The 15,571-nt window shown below is 42.8% G+C and overlaps 1 protein-coding gene across 2 annotated transcripts in view; it reads right to left on the bottom strand.

The window, feature by feature from the left end:
• The window catches only part of LOC144227672 (guanine nucleotide-binding protein subunit alpha-14), a 199,752-nt gene that overhangs the window by 91,924 nt on the left and 92,257 nt on the right, over positions 1-15,571 (bottom strand). The window contains exon 1 of one of the 2 annotated variants that reach the window (XM_077759358.1): positions 11,084-11,130. The exons of the other annotated variant lie outside the window; for it this stretch is intronic. Coding sequence (XP_077615484.1) covers positions 11,084-11,108 — 25 coding nt within the window. The 5' untranslated portion in view covers positions 11,109-11,130. Of the gene's footprint in view, positions 1-11,083; positions 11,131-15,571 lie in introns of those variants that run through there. 2 annotated transcript variants of the gene reach the window in all.

Genomic DNA, 15,571 nt, shown 5'->3' with positions numbered 1-15,571 from the left:
TATTCTGGCTCTTCCTCTTGTTCCAACTCATACTTCAGGAGCTCCTCCAAACTCACAACATCTGCATGTGGCAGGGGAGGAACGGTTCACAAGATCAAACCATCCCTGCCGCTCGGAGATGTCCAGGCATAACATGTGTGACATAAGATGCCAGGACACATTTAAAAAATTTTTAAGTTTATTTATTTTAGAGAGAGAAAGCACAAGTGTGAGGGGTAGAGAAAGAATCCCAAGGAGGCTCTATACTGTCAAGGGAGAGGCCGATGCAGGGCTCGAACTCACAAACTGTGAGATCATGTCCTGAGCTGAAGTCAGATGATTGACCAACTGAGCCACCCAGGCGCCCCAGCCAGGACTCCACAATAACATTAGATTGAGATATTGCTTGAAAAGACAATGACAATTATAGTGTAAGTGATAAAGATTTATATGATGCAATTAAGATATTTTCTAACATTTTCTGTGATAAGTTATTATACCTGAAACTATCATAAGGTTACATGTCAATTATAGCTTAATAAAAAAAGATAATTTATTATAGGAGACCCCATTACCATGTTTGGAACAAGTCATGTTATATTATACTCATGGTCCATTTTCAAATCTCAGTATTGTTTTAAGAATCTTTTAATGATTTATGTCAATATGACCCCAGCAGGGCAAAGTTTCTTCAAATTGAAATTAATGAGAAGTTATCTCAGAACTAAAATAATTCAAGACACGTTGTAACTTCAAATGGGTGAGTTGTACTGTACTCAAAGTATATTTTAACAAAGCTGTTGCAAAAAAAAAAAAAAAGAAGAAGAAGTTGTTGGGCGCCTGGGTGGCTCAGTTGGTTAAGTGTCTGACTTCTGCTCAGGTCATGATCTCACAGTTTGTGAGTTCAAGCTCCCCATCAGGCTCTGTGCTGACAGCTGAGAGCCTGGAGCCTGCTTGGGATTCTGTGTCTCCCTCTCTCTCTTTGCCCCTCCCCCGCTCACAGGCCCTTGCTCGTGCCCGCTCTCTCTCTTCCCCCACCTCAGAAATAAACATTAAAAAAAAAGTTGTCTCAGTATTTCTGTCAAAAGAAAACAAATTATATGAAAACCTTAATTAAAATATACCTACTGATTTTTCTGTAATGATAGAAAAAAACTGTGGAGTCAGAAATTATTAAGTATAAAATCTTTATTACTCATCCATATCTCATTGGCCCAACAGACTACCAGACAATGCAATCATAGACAAAGTCAATCTCTGGAACTTTGTTAATTGTTAGTCACATAAAAATCCTAGTTGTATACATCTTGTTTGACATTTTAAAGACATGTTTGTCATGGTAAGATACTAGAACATAGTGGTAACAGTTTGTTAGCTTGATTATAACCTGTAACCATTTGGACTGACAGGATGTGGGTCTCTATTTACCATCTTGCTCAGGGCCTGCAAGCATCAGGGCGGGGCCTATCACAAGGGCCCTGAGAAACACTTGGAGGAGAGTTTCTCAATTTTTCCACATGGATAGTTAAGATACAACTGTCAGCATTTGTTAAGACTTTTCCTTCCAAGAAAAAAATGTTCCTTCAGATTGACCTCTTCAAAAACCCACACCTGTTTTTCTATCTCCCCACCCTCACTCAAAACTCTCGGTGGCAGCCCACTCTGCTCAGGAAGAAAGACAAACTCCCTCACTATGGCCCATAAGGCTGTGCGGTCTGACCCCTTGGTCTTCACCAGCCTCTTCCTGCAACACAGTTTCTCCCACCCTGTGTTCTCTGGCACACCGGCCTTCTTGCTGCCTTTGCTCATGCTCTGCACATTCGTCCTGCTCACCTTGGCTCTTGGCCTGGCCTCCCTAATGAGGTCAAGTTCTCCAACTGTAAGTTCTCACGGTACCAAACATAGCACGTGCTCCAGCCACACTTGTGCCTGTTAATGCCATTCTCCGTTTGACACGTTTTCCCTACTGGCCCCTACACTCCATAAGGGGGGACAGGGGCCACAGTTCTTTTTACTCACATCATGTCCCCTTGTGCCAGGTGTAACTGTAGAGGCCACTTTTAGTCAACAGGCTTGAGCAATGGAATGTCAAGCAAAGCAAGAGGGCCCACAGCGACCACTAGGCTGAATGCAGACAGAGCCATCAGGTGCCCTCAACATACTCATAAGCCCGAACTGACCAGTGGGCTACTTACAACCAGGCATAGTTACCAAAAAAGGGAGAATTCATACATCTCAAACCTCCTCGTCTTCTCCCTTTATTTTTTATTATTTTCTTTAATGTTATTTATTTCTGAGAGAGAGAGCGAGAGCGAGCGTGAACAGGGGAAGGTCAGAGAGAGGGGGAGATACAGAATCTGAAACGGGCTACAGGCTCTGAGCTGTCAGCACAGGGCGGGAGCTCGAACCCATGAACCACGAGATCGTGACCCGAGCCAAAGTCGGATGCTTAACTGACTGAGCCACCCAGGCACCCCATCTTCTCTCTTTAAAAACAGCCTTCACCCACTACCTTGCTGCAGACAGCCTTCCCTCTGCAGTCCTGCCCGCCGCTCCCTTACAATGTATTGGATAAACCTCTATCTCCTTTGTTTTGCTTTGGGTGAATCCTTTTACCACCCACGCCACCAGCTCCCACCTGATCATCACCCCACATCTGGGAGTCCCCATTCAATAGGGAGAGAGACACCACAATAATGTCTGACACTTGGCATGTACTTAATAAGCTTTTAAATTACTTTTTAAAACTGTGGTAAAACACACGTACAATATACCATCTTCGTCACTTTTTTATAACATATTGAGTTTATTTTGAGAGAAATAGAGAGTGGAGGAGGGGCAGAGACAGCGCACAAGAATCCCAAGCAGGCTCTGCTGTCAGTGAAGAGGCCAACGCGAAGTTCGATATCAAGAACTAGGAGATCATGACCTGAGCTAGAGTCAAGAGTCAGACACTTAACTGACTGAGCCACCCAGGCGCCCCAACCATCTTCATCATGTTTAAGTGTCCAGATCATGTTAAGCACATTCATACTGTCGTACAATGTCCACAATTCTTTTGTTCCTGCACATGTAATAAACAACTCCCCGCTCCTCCCCCCTCTCCCACTACTGGGGATCACCATCCCACTATCTGCCGCTATGAATGTGACTGCTCTGGACACCTCACAAAAGGAGAATCACACAGTATTTGTCTTTTTGTGGCTGGCTCATTTCGCTTAGCATAATGCCCTCAAGGTCCATTCAAGATGTAGCACATGACAGGATTTTCTTCATTTATTTATTTTTTTAAAGTTTATTTTGAGAGAGCATTTGGGGATGTACAGGGGAGGGACAGAGAGAGAGAGAGAGATAGGGAGGGACAGAGAGAGAGAGAGAGAGAGAGAGAGAGAGAGAATCCCAAGCAGGCTCCATGCTGCTAACGCAGCACTTGGACATGGGGCCCAAATTCACAAACTATGACATCATGACCTGAGTCAAAATCAAGACTCAGAAGCTTAACCACCTGATCCACTCAGGCACCCCAGGATTTCCTTCCTCTTATTATTTTTTAAAATGTGTTTTATTCATTTTTGAGAGAGACAGACAGAGTGCAAGTGTAAGAGGAGCAGAGAGAGAGGGAGACAGATTCCAAAGCAGGATCCGGGCTCTGAGCTGTCAGCACAGAGCCCGACATGGGGCTTGAACTCACGACTGTGAGATCATGACCTGACCCGAAGTCAGCCACTTAACTGACTGAGCCACCCAGGGACACCAGGATTTACTTCCTTTTAAAGGCCTGAATAATATAGCAGTATTTGAGTACATGAGAGTACTTAAGAATATATCCAGTCTCAACTACGTGCAGTAACCACAACACAGGAAAAGAGAGCAGGTTATCCCCTGGCAACTGCCCAGTATACTATTGAGTAGCAATGACCTCAACCACTGCGGGAACCAGCACAACACGTGGCCAAGCAGGAGCTTTGTCCTGATCCTCTGTGACTCTTTCTGGATTATTCTTCCTTCCCAATAATGGGGACTATTCGAGAAGTCACTGTGTAACAGCTACTCTAGACAACCTCCTCTCTCTCTCTCTCTCTCTCCCACTCACACACACACACGCACATACACACACACACAGACACACACACACACCCTGCAAGGTGTGTACCATCACAGGGACTTATTCAATCAGACTAATAACAGACTCCATTGTCAGGGAAGAAAGTCAGGGTCATGACCAACAGGACTTAGACCGGTCTAATGAAGGCAGATGGGAAGCTCACAGACACATGCTGAACTCTGAGTCCTGACAGGACCATCATCTTGTAGACACACACGGCCAGTGCACAAGGAAGAACCTTCGGACACGTGACTGTTCTCACAGGCAGCCTCACTGCTACCTCGCTTCCACTTCCAGAGGCAGAAAAGGCGGGTCAGAGCTGAGGAAACTGGCTGTGAGTCGGCAAACAAGTCAAGAAGCTTGGTGTGCCAATGCAGAGCTGGGCCCAGAAGCCAGGCCGCCAATACCTCAGCCTTCAGGTTCACCAATGACATCACCTCCCTTGAAGAACTGTTTTCTCCTCCATCCCCTCCACAGTAAGGCCTGTCCCCTTAGAGCAATCTAAGGACCTGGGCCGCCCTAGCAGAGCACATCCCCTGATTGTAGACCTCTCACTACTCCATCGAATAAGGGGGAAGCTGGAGAGTCACTCATTTGAGTACCATGCACACTGCCTGCTACATGGTTTGCTGTCAAAGGATGGCTAAATAAAGGTATGAGGGGAACAAATGTGAGAAGCAACAGTTTTCTTCTATAGGTCTTATATCATCATCAACCACGTAAAAGTAAGATACAATTTGCAGAGGACTGCAATGACACCAGCTGCCCATGAAGCTACCATTTCATGGTTCTTCCTGGCTGCCCAGATCCCCTGCGGTAACGTGAGGACCTGAGGGAAGACTCTACAATGTCTGAACTTCGTCCCAAGTCCCCGATGACAGAGATCTCTGCTCTTACAGAATCCTGGGGTCCCTGAATCTCCTTTTGACTATGACACTGCCATGCATTCTTCTGATCCACCCCCCGCAGGGTTGACCTCTGGTCCAGTGCTACCTTCCCCCAAGCAAATACTAATCCTTCCGGATGTTATACACCACAAAGTTGATGTGAAAAGAGAGATTATGTAACTATCTCAAGGTGTAAGCTGTGCTTTTGGCCCTGAGACCAGAAAAATCACTCAAGACTCAGCCCAAAGTTTTACCGTGGTAGAGATCTTTTATAGTTATAAACGCTGAACATTCACTTACAAGAGGTTAAAGCCGACCTCACCACCAGCCCCAAACATAGAAACATTTTTTACAAGTCACTGCTTTTTGTTTTGGGACATGGAGCATTTCAAAAAGAAAATGTTAAAAATGATTTTAAAGGTTAATTTAAAAAGAAGATATAAATAGGGGTATCCAGGGGGCTCAGTCGGTTAAGCATCCAGCTTCGACTCAAGGTCATGATCTCATGGTTCGTGAGGTCAAGCCTTGCGTTGGGCTCTCTACGGTCAGCAAAGTTAACTTCAAATCTGATGTACCCCCTTTCTCTTTGCCCCTCGCTGGCTCAGGCACTCTGTCTCTCAAAAATAAATATCAAAAAATATTTTTAAAAAAGATATAAACTCATTTGATGTATACCAATATCTTAAAATATTCTTCAGTTATAAATTATGGTTATTTGAAGAACAAAGAAACTAAACACGAAACAAAACATGCTAGGTTAAAGGCACAAAGAATGACAGACACACTCCCCTGGGTGCGGGGTCCAGAGAAGAGTGACTCTGGGTGGGAGGACCCTGGCTCTCATGCAAGCCGCAGCACAACCCAGTTAGAACCTTCTACCTCTAAAAGGGAAACTGAAAATTTAAAGATTGCACAGTTTATTTCATCTTTGTCCAAGGTCGAAATTTGTTCAAGGTCGCTCAGCTTGCGAGTGCTGGGTCTTGGGTCTAAATTGAGGTCTGTGTTGGTATGTGCACTTCCCACGATAACACCATGTGCTAGTTTTACACCGAGTGTTTCCCCAAATAAATGGTCAAGTCACACCCTCCTATCGTTTTAAGCAGTCTTCATCTGGTACGGACATTGCCACACTTAGGACTTTATCTTTCATCCTTCAGAGCTCTGCTCTAAATGAGATGTCTCCAGCAGCAGATGGGGGCAAGAGAGGGGAAAGGTGGGGGGGGGGTTATTTCTGGAGTGACAGCTGGGACTGGGACCAGAGAAACCAACAAACTCAAGCTATGGATCTGACTTGAGCTTCCTCATCTGTTCTCAAAATTCAACACCCGTACACTGACTACCCTATTTACTGTATGCAAGTAAAGGAAAAATCTAAAGGAAAAGANCCCTCTGGTCACATTTTAGAATGTGTGATTAGTTCAAGAGCAAGGTCTACTCTGCTTTGTTCCTTGTCTCTTTGTGAAGACTTTCTCCCAGGCTCACCCACAAAATCTAAAGATAATGAAGACAACTTGAGCTCTCAACCTGGGGGCCACTTTTTGATTCACAGGGAGGGGGGAGCCTTAGGGTAGAAGGTGCACTTTGGTGTCAGGTTACCGAGGNTCTGTTGAAACACGAGACGGGCAAAGGAATACAATTACCATGCCATTTCCAGAATCTGTTCCAAATATTAACAAAGGAAACGGCTCTTGGTCCCGTTTAGTTTTTAGCTCAATGCTTTCATATTTAGGGGGAAAACCCTAAATAGCTTTAAGTTATAAGTACTTTTAAACTTGCGTTTCGTTTGAGGTTCTTGCTTATCTTCATCTTCTTGCAACTGTCCTCTGTCATCAAATCAGCAGATAACTTGTTGGGAAAAGCAGTCTGGCCAGAACCAGAGATTCCCCCAGAGGTCCAGTACCAGTTCTCTGCCCCCCTGCTCTCTGGCTCTGGGCAGGAGACCAAAATGCCTTTCAAGTAAGGCTCACACACTCTCCTGAGTCTCTCACTGTTAAAGCTCTGCCTGCACTCTCTGCCTCTCCCCAGCCCCTTACATGGGAGTTATTTCCTTTCCCAGAATAGCCACTCACTAAGTGGTAAAAACTGAACACACACAGCTTGCTACTCTAGCGTGCTTAACATAGACCACAGGCTTCTTCTTTCTGTGGGTGAGGGGTATGCACCTTTGACCTTGCGGGGCTACGGGCTGTTATATAGGTCTCTGGTCCCTGGTATGTACTTAACCACTGTTTCCCAAGTCCTCATCATTTGTATGCCCATCTTGTGAATATTTTTTTTATCATACTCATATACCACCTGTATGATTTTTAAATTTGGCAAAATTTTGTACTCAAAGAAGCTTGCTATGAAAGGAAACACGGATAAGTGAAAAACCTGTATCATTTGCCACAATTAATCTAATGAAATGTATTAAAATAAAGCAAGACTTCAGCAATATTCCAACTAAAAAAAATCATGTCTACCACCAGTGATCAGAGATCCCACTTTGATAAATAGTGGGCGCAAATTACTGCCATCTTTATGTGAAATGTACTTGTTTACTTAAAGGAACTTCCCCCTCTTTTTCTCTAGAGGCTTCTGGAATTCTACCCATGAACCTCATCCAGAGACAAAAAAATAAAAAACAAAAAAAACCACTGAGGGTTAAAATTCATGTTACTGAAAAGGAGCCAACAAAATGTCTCAGCACTAAAATTCTAAACTCTTTCTGAGATTTGAGAAAGCGATGTGAGATTCAACTTTCGGCTTAATGTTAAATACACAGAAAGACTCATGGGGGAAAAAAAGTGGCCTTTTAGGAGCCAAGAGGGAACCGAGGCCAAAGCAAAATAAATCCTTTGCAAGTGATAGACCAAGGACATCGGAACAGTGCCCCAATTGTTCTCAAGTTCACGTACAACCTTTCGTAAAGACAGCCTCCCCGAGAGCCAAGGCAAGGAGCTGATAAAGCTTCTCAGATGGGCAGAGGCGTCTCCAGTGTTCTGGGCTGTTTTCTGAAACCATCTGTGAGAAGCCATTGTTTGTTTTTTGTTTTTAGCTCAGCTTCACAGAGGACAAAAACAGAGCAAAAATGTAAGTCAAAACATAAATAGAAACACAATTCTGGATGCTGGTGTAAATGATGGCAACGTACAGGCAGATGAGGGTGGGGACCTACTGATATCTGGCTCTGTGGGCCCTTATTGCTCGTTCCCTAGCAACTCTGGAGCCTAAAACACAGCACGTAGGAGGAATGTAACTAATATTTGTGGGCAGGCATATACTGACCAAGACCACCAGGATGGTCATGATTTCGAAAAGCATCAGGAAAGAGGTCTGTCTGACCAAGAGAGGACTCAAGACTGGGTGGCTGAGTCTAGTGAGTAGAGAAGCAACCCCACACAGGGGCAGGCATCCTGCCTCTCGCCCTTTCCATGGGGACACATAGGACCCTGTGCCAGGCAGGCAGGGAAGTTCAGCTTCCATATCAGGGTTTCCTAGTAGCGGGATAAATGAGTTTAAAAAAATTCTTTTCATAAAATCTTTAAGCAGGACCAGTTCTCAGCGGCAAGGAGGGCTGCCCCAGGAGAATGCCTGGACTTGGGTGCTCTGGCTCCTGTAACTCACAGGTGACCTTGGGCAGCAAGCAGCCCACACAGAAGGAATTTCTGCACGTGTGAGGGTTACAACCCTAGTGCTGATTATTCTTAAGATACTGATGGAGGAGACAATATGGCTAACGTTGGGGGAAATTCCAAATGATTTCTCACTGCAACACTGGAATGAATGTTTTTGCTCCCCCCAAATTCACATGATGAAAATCTAATGCCCAAGGTGATGGTATTAAAAGGTTCTTTGTGGTGGGGGGCAGGGTGCCTGGGTGGCTCATCGGTTCAGCATCCAACTCTTGATGACTCTTGATTTCGGCTCAGGTCATGATCACACGGTTTGTGAGTTGGATGCCCAGGATGCGCATTGGGCTCTGCACTGACAGTGTGGAAGCTGCTTGGGATTCTCTCTCTCCCTCTCTCTCTGCTCTTCCTCTTTATGCTCATATTCTCTCTCTCTCTCTCTCTCTCTCAAAAAATAAATAAAGGGGTGCATGGGTGGCTCTGTCAGTTATGTGTCCAACTTCAGCTCAGGTCATGATCTCATGGTTGGTGGGTTCAAGCCCCGCTTCCAGCTCTGTGCTTACAGCTCAGACCTGGAGCCCACTTTGGATTCTGTGTCTCCCTCTCTCTCTCTCTCTGCTTTCCCCCACTCTCGCTCTGTCTCTCAAAAATAATAAATAAAAACATTTTTTAAAATCTAAATAAATAAATAAGTAGTCCTTTGGGAGGTGATTACGTCAATACAGATGGAGACCATGAATGAGATTGATGCCTTAATAAAAGAGATTCCAGGGATGCCTGGGGGGCTCAGTCAGTTGAGCATATGACTTCAGCTTGGGTCATGATTTCTTGGTTCACGGGTTCAAGCCCTGCCTTGGGCTCAGAGCCTGCCTCAGATTCTGTGTCTCCTTCTCTCTCTGCCACTCCTTTACTGTTTCTTTCTCAAAAATAGATAAACATTAAAAATTTAAAAGAAAAGAAACCCCAGACAGCTCCCCTCACCTCACCTACCTTGTGAGGATCTAAGAAGTCTGCAACCTTGAAACGTGTGCTTGGCAGCACAAGACCTTGCCTGCATCCTCATCTCTGATTGCCTGCCAGAACCTAGGATTTTGCAGTTTTAACCAGAACTACAGGGGTTTTTATACACCCAGTTCACAAACTCTTTGGGAAGCACTTCTCCAGGGCTCTCCAGAGGGGAACGTGTGCTAATGTAATCTACCTGGGACAGGAATGCTCAAGTTTTTACATCATTCTTGCCTTAGTTGGCGAGTTTTTACACCAAATTTCAATTTATTTTCTGCATTAATAAAATATCCCCACAGAAGCTCTGTTTTTCAATGTCTAGAGGGAAAACATTTTTCGAGCGCCATGAAGATTCACTTATTTAAGTCAGTTCTGTCTGCTTGTGCCCAGCCCCTACACCACCATCACCACCATGTCACCGGTCTCCAGCTTCTGTGTCTACAAACAGAGGGGGTGCTATCTTTCACCATAAAAGGAGAAGGAGCAGGGGCGTCTGGGTGGCTTAGTCGGTGAAGCGTCCGACTTTCGCTTAGGTCATGATCTCGCAGTTCGTGGGTTCGAGCCCCGCGTCGGGCTCTGTGCTGACTGCCGGCTCAGAGCCTGGAGCCTGTTTCAATCTGTGACTCCCTCTCTCTCTGACCCTCCCCTGCTCATGCTGTCTCTCTCTCTCTCTCCTAGAAATAAATAAAACATTAAAAAAAAAAATTTAAAAAAAAAAGGAGAAGGAACAATGTCCAAGGAACAGAGAACTGGAAACTATTGAATACAGTGCTCAGGCTGCTCTCTCCACAGAACAGGTGAAATCAGGGCTTGTGAAACCCAAAAGGAGAAGCTGCAAGAAATTATGTGAGGAGGCTCAGTAAATAGTTTGAGATTTAAAAAAAAAAAAAACAAAAAACCCTAATAATAACACAATGGGGAATGAAAAGATGCTGTTTTTGATTTTATAGTCTTTCTATTATCCATTACTTTTGAGATTCTACAGTCTTTCTAGTTTCATTAACCTGCAAAATCATCTTCATTGACTAACCAAGAAGAACAGAATTCCCAACAATTCCAGTGGCAATTCCTGCCATTTTCTGTCATCTTTGGGTGCCATTTTGACATTTTGATCAAGAATATATTTAGGTTCAAACTTGATTTCTGAGTTCTTCTTGTCAAAGTCAAACCAAAAAGTCATGGTGACAATTTTAATCACAAAGAATTGAATAATTTTTTCTGATTTGAAATATCAAAAACAATGTCCTTCTCATTGTTGTCATAAGTATATTTACAACTTCAAATGCAGTCGAACAATGAGGCTAATTTTCACTGTAAGTTATTCACCTATACAACCAAATTTCTATAATTTGTTTTAAAAATGGTATTCTTTAAAAATTCAATAAAATTTGTTGCCTTATTATTAACTGCTTTATGTCAGGAAACAATGGTCAATGACGGATGTGTCATTGATCTCTTATATGTAATCGCATGATCCAGAGGTCTTTGTTACTTACCAAACATTATAACTGACCCTTCCATAAAGAGTTACACAATTTTGAGAATTTTGCTCATTCTGTGCCAACAGTCCATCTGTATCAGATTCTGGAAAAGTAACACAATATATAGAATCTTAAGAATCAAATGATCTATTTTGGAAAATGCCCTGGACATCAATTACTTTTTCCTAAAAAATGTTAAACCACGCCAAGAGTACAGAGAAAACTATTCAAATCAACTCTGTAGCTGACAGCTAAAATATTAGCAATTTCATTAGGAGTACAGCTCATGTCACTTGCAAGGAGAGTCAGATCACTTTCTGCTCTATGATTCTGACTCATCATTGTTTTACTTTCCAAAAACATGAATGGTAAGTATTTTCATAAATGGTTTTAGAATCTCCCACTGTTCACCATTCATCCTGAAAATTAACATTCCCCTCCCCACTTCTTACAGAAATGCTCACCAACAAATTTTAACACCAGGGCACAGATTAAGACTTTGATCTCTCAACCTTTGGAAGAATATGAGTAGTAGTTTTTTGTTTCCTCTTTTCAAGCCTTTCTTTAAATTCTAGTTAGTTAACATATAGTGTAATATTAGTTTCAGGTGTAGAATTTTATTTCATTATTTTTCTGTTTATTTTTGAGAGAGAGAGAGACAGAGAGAGACAGAGAGAAAGACAGAGCATGAGTGAGGGAGGGGCAGAGAGGAAGTCACAGAATCCGAAGCCAGCTCCTGGCTCTGAGCTGTCAGCACAGAGTCCGACATGGGGCTCAAACTCATGACCTCTAAGTCGGATGCTTAACCAACTGAGCCACCCAGGTGCCCTGAGAGATTCAACGATTCTTAAAGCAACAACAACAGAAACAAACAAACAAACCAATTCTATACATTTCTCCGTGCTCATCACAAGTGCCCTCCTTAATCCCCATCATCTTTTCACCCATTTCCCCCACCTACCACTACTCTGGTAACCACCAGTTTATTCTCCATAGTTAGGGGTCTGTTATTTGATTCTCTTCCCCCAACCCCATATTCATCCATTTTATTTCTTAAATTCCACATGTAAGTGAAATCATATGATGTTTGTCTTTCCATGAGGAATAATTGACACCCAAATGGTTAACACTATAGTGAGTCTTAAGGGAAAATTTGTTCTTGTATGAGTTAACCATCATTTGAAAGCTTGATTTTGCTCCTGTTGAAAAAGAAGATAAGAAAGAGGACAGCAAAGACAAAAATTACTTAAAGGAAAATGAAGAAGCTCTCAGAAGAGGCCATAGATTTAAAATCCTTAAGCCCTAGTAAGGGCAGGCAAGGAGTCAGGGTAACTGTTTTAAAAAGCTAAAGCATTTTTGCTAAAACAGCGGCAACTCCCTGACCCCCAATTCTTCTTTCCATCCTCCCCCACCCTAAAGATAAATTTAAATGAAAATAAATTAAGTGTTACTTAAACAAAAGTGCACTTACATGTAGAATCATGTTAAGAATGAAAACTATAGGGGCGCCTGGGAGGCTCAGTTTGGTTAAGCGTCCAACGCTTGATTTCAGCTCAGGTCATGATCTCATGGTTGGTGGGACTGAGCCCTGTGTTATTGGGCTCTGTTTTGACAGGAAGGAGTTTACTTGGGATTCTCTCTCCCTCTTTCTGCCCCCTCCCATGTGCTCACATGCACATGCGCTCTCGCGCGTGCTCGCTCGCTCTCTCTCTCTCTCACAATAAGTAGATAAATAACCTTAAAAAAAAAGTCAGGCCATGTCATTTTTGCCTTCCTTTCTCTCCCACAGTGGTCTGCCTACATATCCAACTCCTTCTGCAGCATCACTTTTTTCCATGAATCCCCAGAATTCCCAGGTAGAAGGACTCATTCTCTTCTTTCTGTTATGACTAGATTTTTACATACCACTATTGTTGCATTTATCATTATCAGTGTTTATATTGTTTTGTTAAAGTTTATTTATTTATTTTTGGGAGAGAGAAAGAGAGCACAATCTGGAGAGGGGCAGGGGGCTGTGGTGGGGAGACACAGTATCAGAAGCAAGCTCCAGGCTCTGCATGGTCAGTGCAGAACCCGATGCAGGACTTGAACCCAGGAACCATGAGATCATGGTTAACACTTAACTAAGCCAACTAGGGGCCCCATGATGTTTATATTGTTTACAAGTCTTCATCAGTTGTAATTTCCCTTAGGTCAGGAACTCTCTTCTACCTTTGGACCCCAGGACCTTGGACAACACCTACATGGAGTAGGTGCTCAATAAATGTCTGAAAATCTGAAGAGTTACCTAGTAATATGTTCCTTAGCATACCTCATTTGATCACCCACAGTCTTGGAATCTTTCCTATCATTCCATTCAGAGGGGTCTTTCCCAACATAAATCAATACCCTCTCCTGCTGTAATTCTCCTTCAATCCCCTAATCAACAAACAAATGTGTGCCTACTCAACTCCAGAGATCTCATCCAACAATCTTTACTATGGCTTCATTCTCTGGAAAAAAAAATTCGTTTCTGTTGCACAACTGTGAATCAAGGAAGATCCCAGTTCAATGCAGGACATTTTTGGAGTCATTTCCATCATTATTAGTTGAGCACATAGTGAGTGCCTAGGCTGGGCAGTAATTCTAGGGCATAAGACTCCAGCCAAGTGGGGAAGTCCAACTCCTTAGTTTCCTTTCTTCCAGGCTAAGATCCCTTTGAGCCTCTGTCTCCCCAAAACTGTTAGCTCCAGAATGACTAAGACTAACACATTTAGGTAATAATTTTTCAACATGTCTCTTACTGATAACCAAAAAAAAAAGTACTTAAATATACATATATACTTGGGGTGCCTGGGTAGCTTATTTGGTTAAGTGTCCACTCTTGATTTCAGCTCAGGTCATGATCTCATGCTTTGTGAGACTGAGCCCTGCATGGGGCTCTAGGATGACAACATGGAGCCTGCTTGGAATTCTCACTCTTGCTCTCTCTCTGCCCCTCTCCGCTCACTCACGCTCTCTCTGAAAAATAAACTAAAATGTGTATCTATATATACTTAATTTCCAAGGGACAATCTAATGATTCATAACTAATAACAATTGTCAGCCCCACTCATCAAGCCCTATTTGTGAGAAGAGGTTTTCAAAAACTGTCCAGACTTCTCTGTCTAGGATAGACTACAATGACAAGATGGCCATATCTTCCAGTTGCCCACGACTGGCCTTAGTTTATACCTGTTGCCCAAAGTAATTATTAATGCATCCTTCCTCATTCTCAAATGTTCCGGTTTGGACAATGAAATACATGATCACCGTTAGTGTACTCTACCATAGTGGGGTTGGGAGACACTTGAGAGCATCCTCTGATGTTGTAACTCTAATTCACTACTTAGCCCATATAAGAAAATCCATCACCAGCCAACTTTTGCTTTTCATAAACCTTCACTTGAACAATAGCAAAACCCTAGCTTTCCAGTAAAACAAACAGATTTCTTATATTGGAAAGATTTATTTTTTGACCTTGTTGTAAAACCAGCTCAACAATGTCACCCAGCCAGCTGCTTTCTTACACAGCAGGAAAATGTGTGCAGAAGAGGTCATTTAACTAAAAACATCTGTATATGAGATAGCAATTATCTCTATTAATTATATCTCCAGTGACCTACTTATGGGAAAAAAAAAACTTTCCACCAAAAGCCAATGTGATGCCTCTTCCAAGGCTGTAATTAAACACAGGAAAAAAATGGTTATCAAGAAGTTATTATTCTCTTTTCTTGTTCTATCTACACTTAGATGCCTTTGCTGTGATAATAAAAAGGGTTAGTTCTCTAAGGTGAAGGGAAGCAAGAGAGAATAATTTGAGGACTACTCTCATTTTACCCCAATGATACCAATAAGCTCTTGAGGTCTTGTCTTTGGGATAATGGAGAAAGCAGTAGAGCAACATAACTCTAGCCAAGTGCTCCATTTTGATTTGAGTATTTTTTTTGGCGCTAAAAGGCCTATCTTTTTGGAATCCTAGATTTTTTTTTTTAATGTTTTATTTATTTTTAGGAGAGAGAGAGAGACAGTGTGAGCAGGGGAGGGTCAGAGAGAGAGGGAGTCAAAGACTGAAACAGCCTCCAGGCTCTGAACTGGCAGTCAGCACAGAGCCCGACGCGGGGCTCAAACCCACGAACCGTGAGATCATGACCCAAGCGAAAGTCGGATGCTTAACCGACTAAGCCACCCAGGCGCCCCTGGAATCCTAGATTTTTAATGTGCTATTCAATGGTGTGATTTTAGACCAATTACTTAAACACTCTGAACTTCAGTTTCCTCATCAGTTAAGGCACCAGAATAATACCACTCCTGTCATCATTTGTTCTAAGAAGTAAGTCACTTTAATTCTAGAAAATATTCAAATTTTCATTATTATGATATATGGTAAGAGTGGTAACTGTGGAAATGGACAGAGGGAATATAATGGTTCAGAAGATTGAACGCATTTGCAAGACAATGTAATAAACTTTCCGACCAGGTCAC

The sequence above is a fragment of the Crocuta crocuta genome, unplaced genomic scaffold (assembly GCF_008692635.1).
Source record: "Crocuta crocuta isolate KB4526 unplaced genomic scaffold, BGI_CrCroc_1.0 scaffold41, whole genome shotgun sequence".
Lineage (NCBI taxonomy): Eukaryota > Metazoa > Chordata > Mammalia > Carnivora > Hyaenidae > Crocuta > Crocuta crocuta.
Note: the sequence above shows the minus strand (reverse complement) of the source record. Positions and strands in the feature narration are given on the sequence as shown.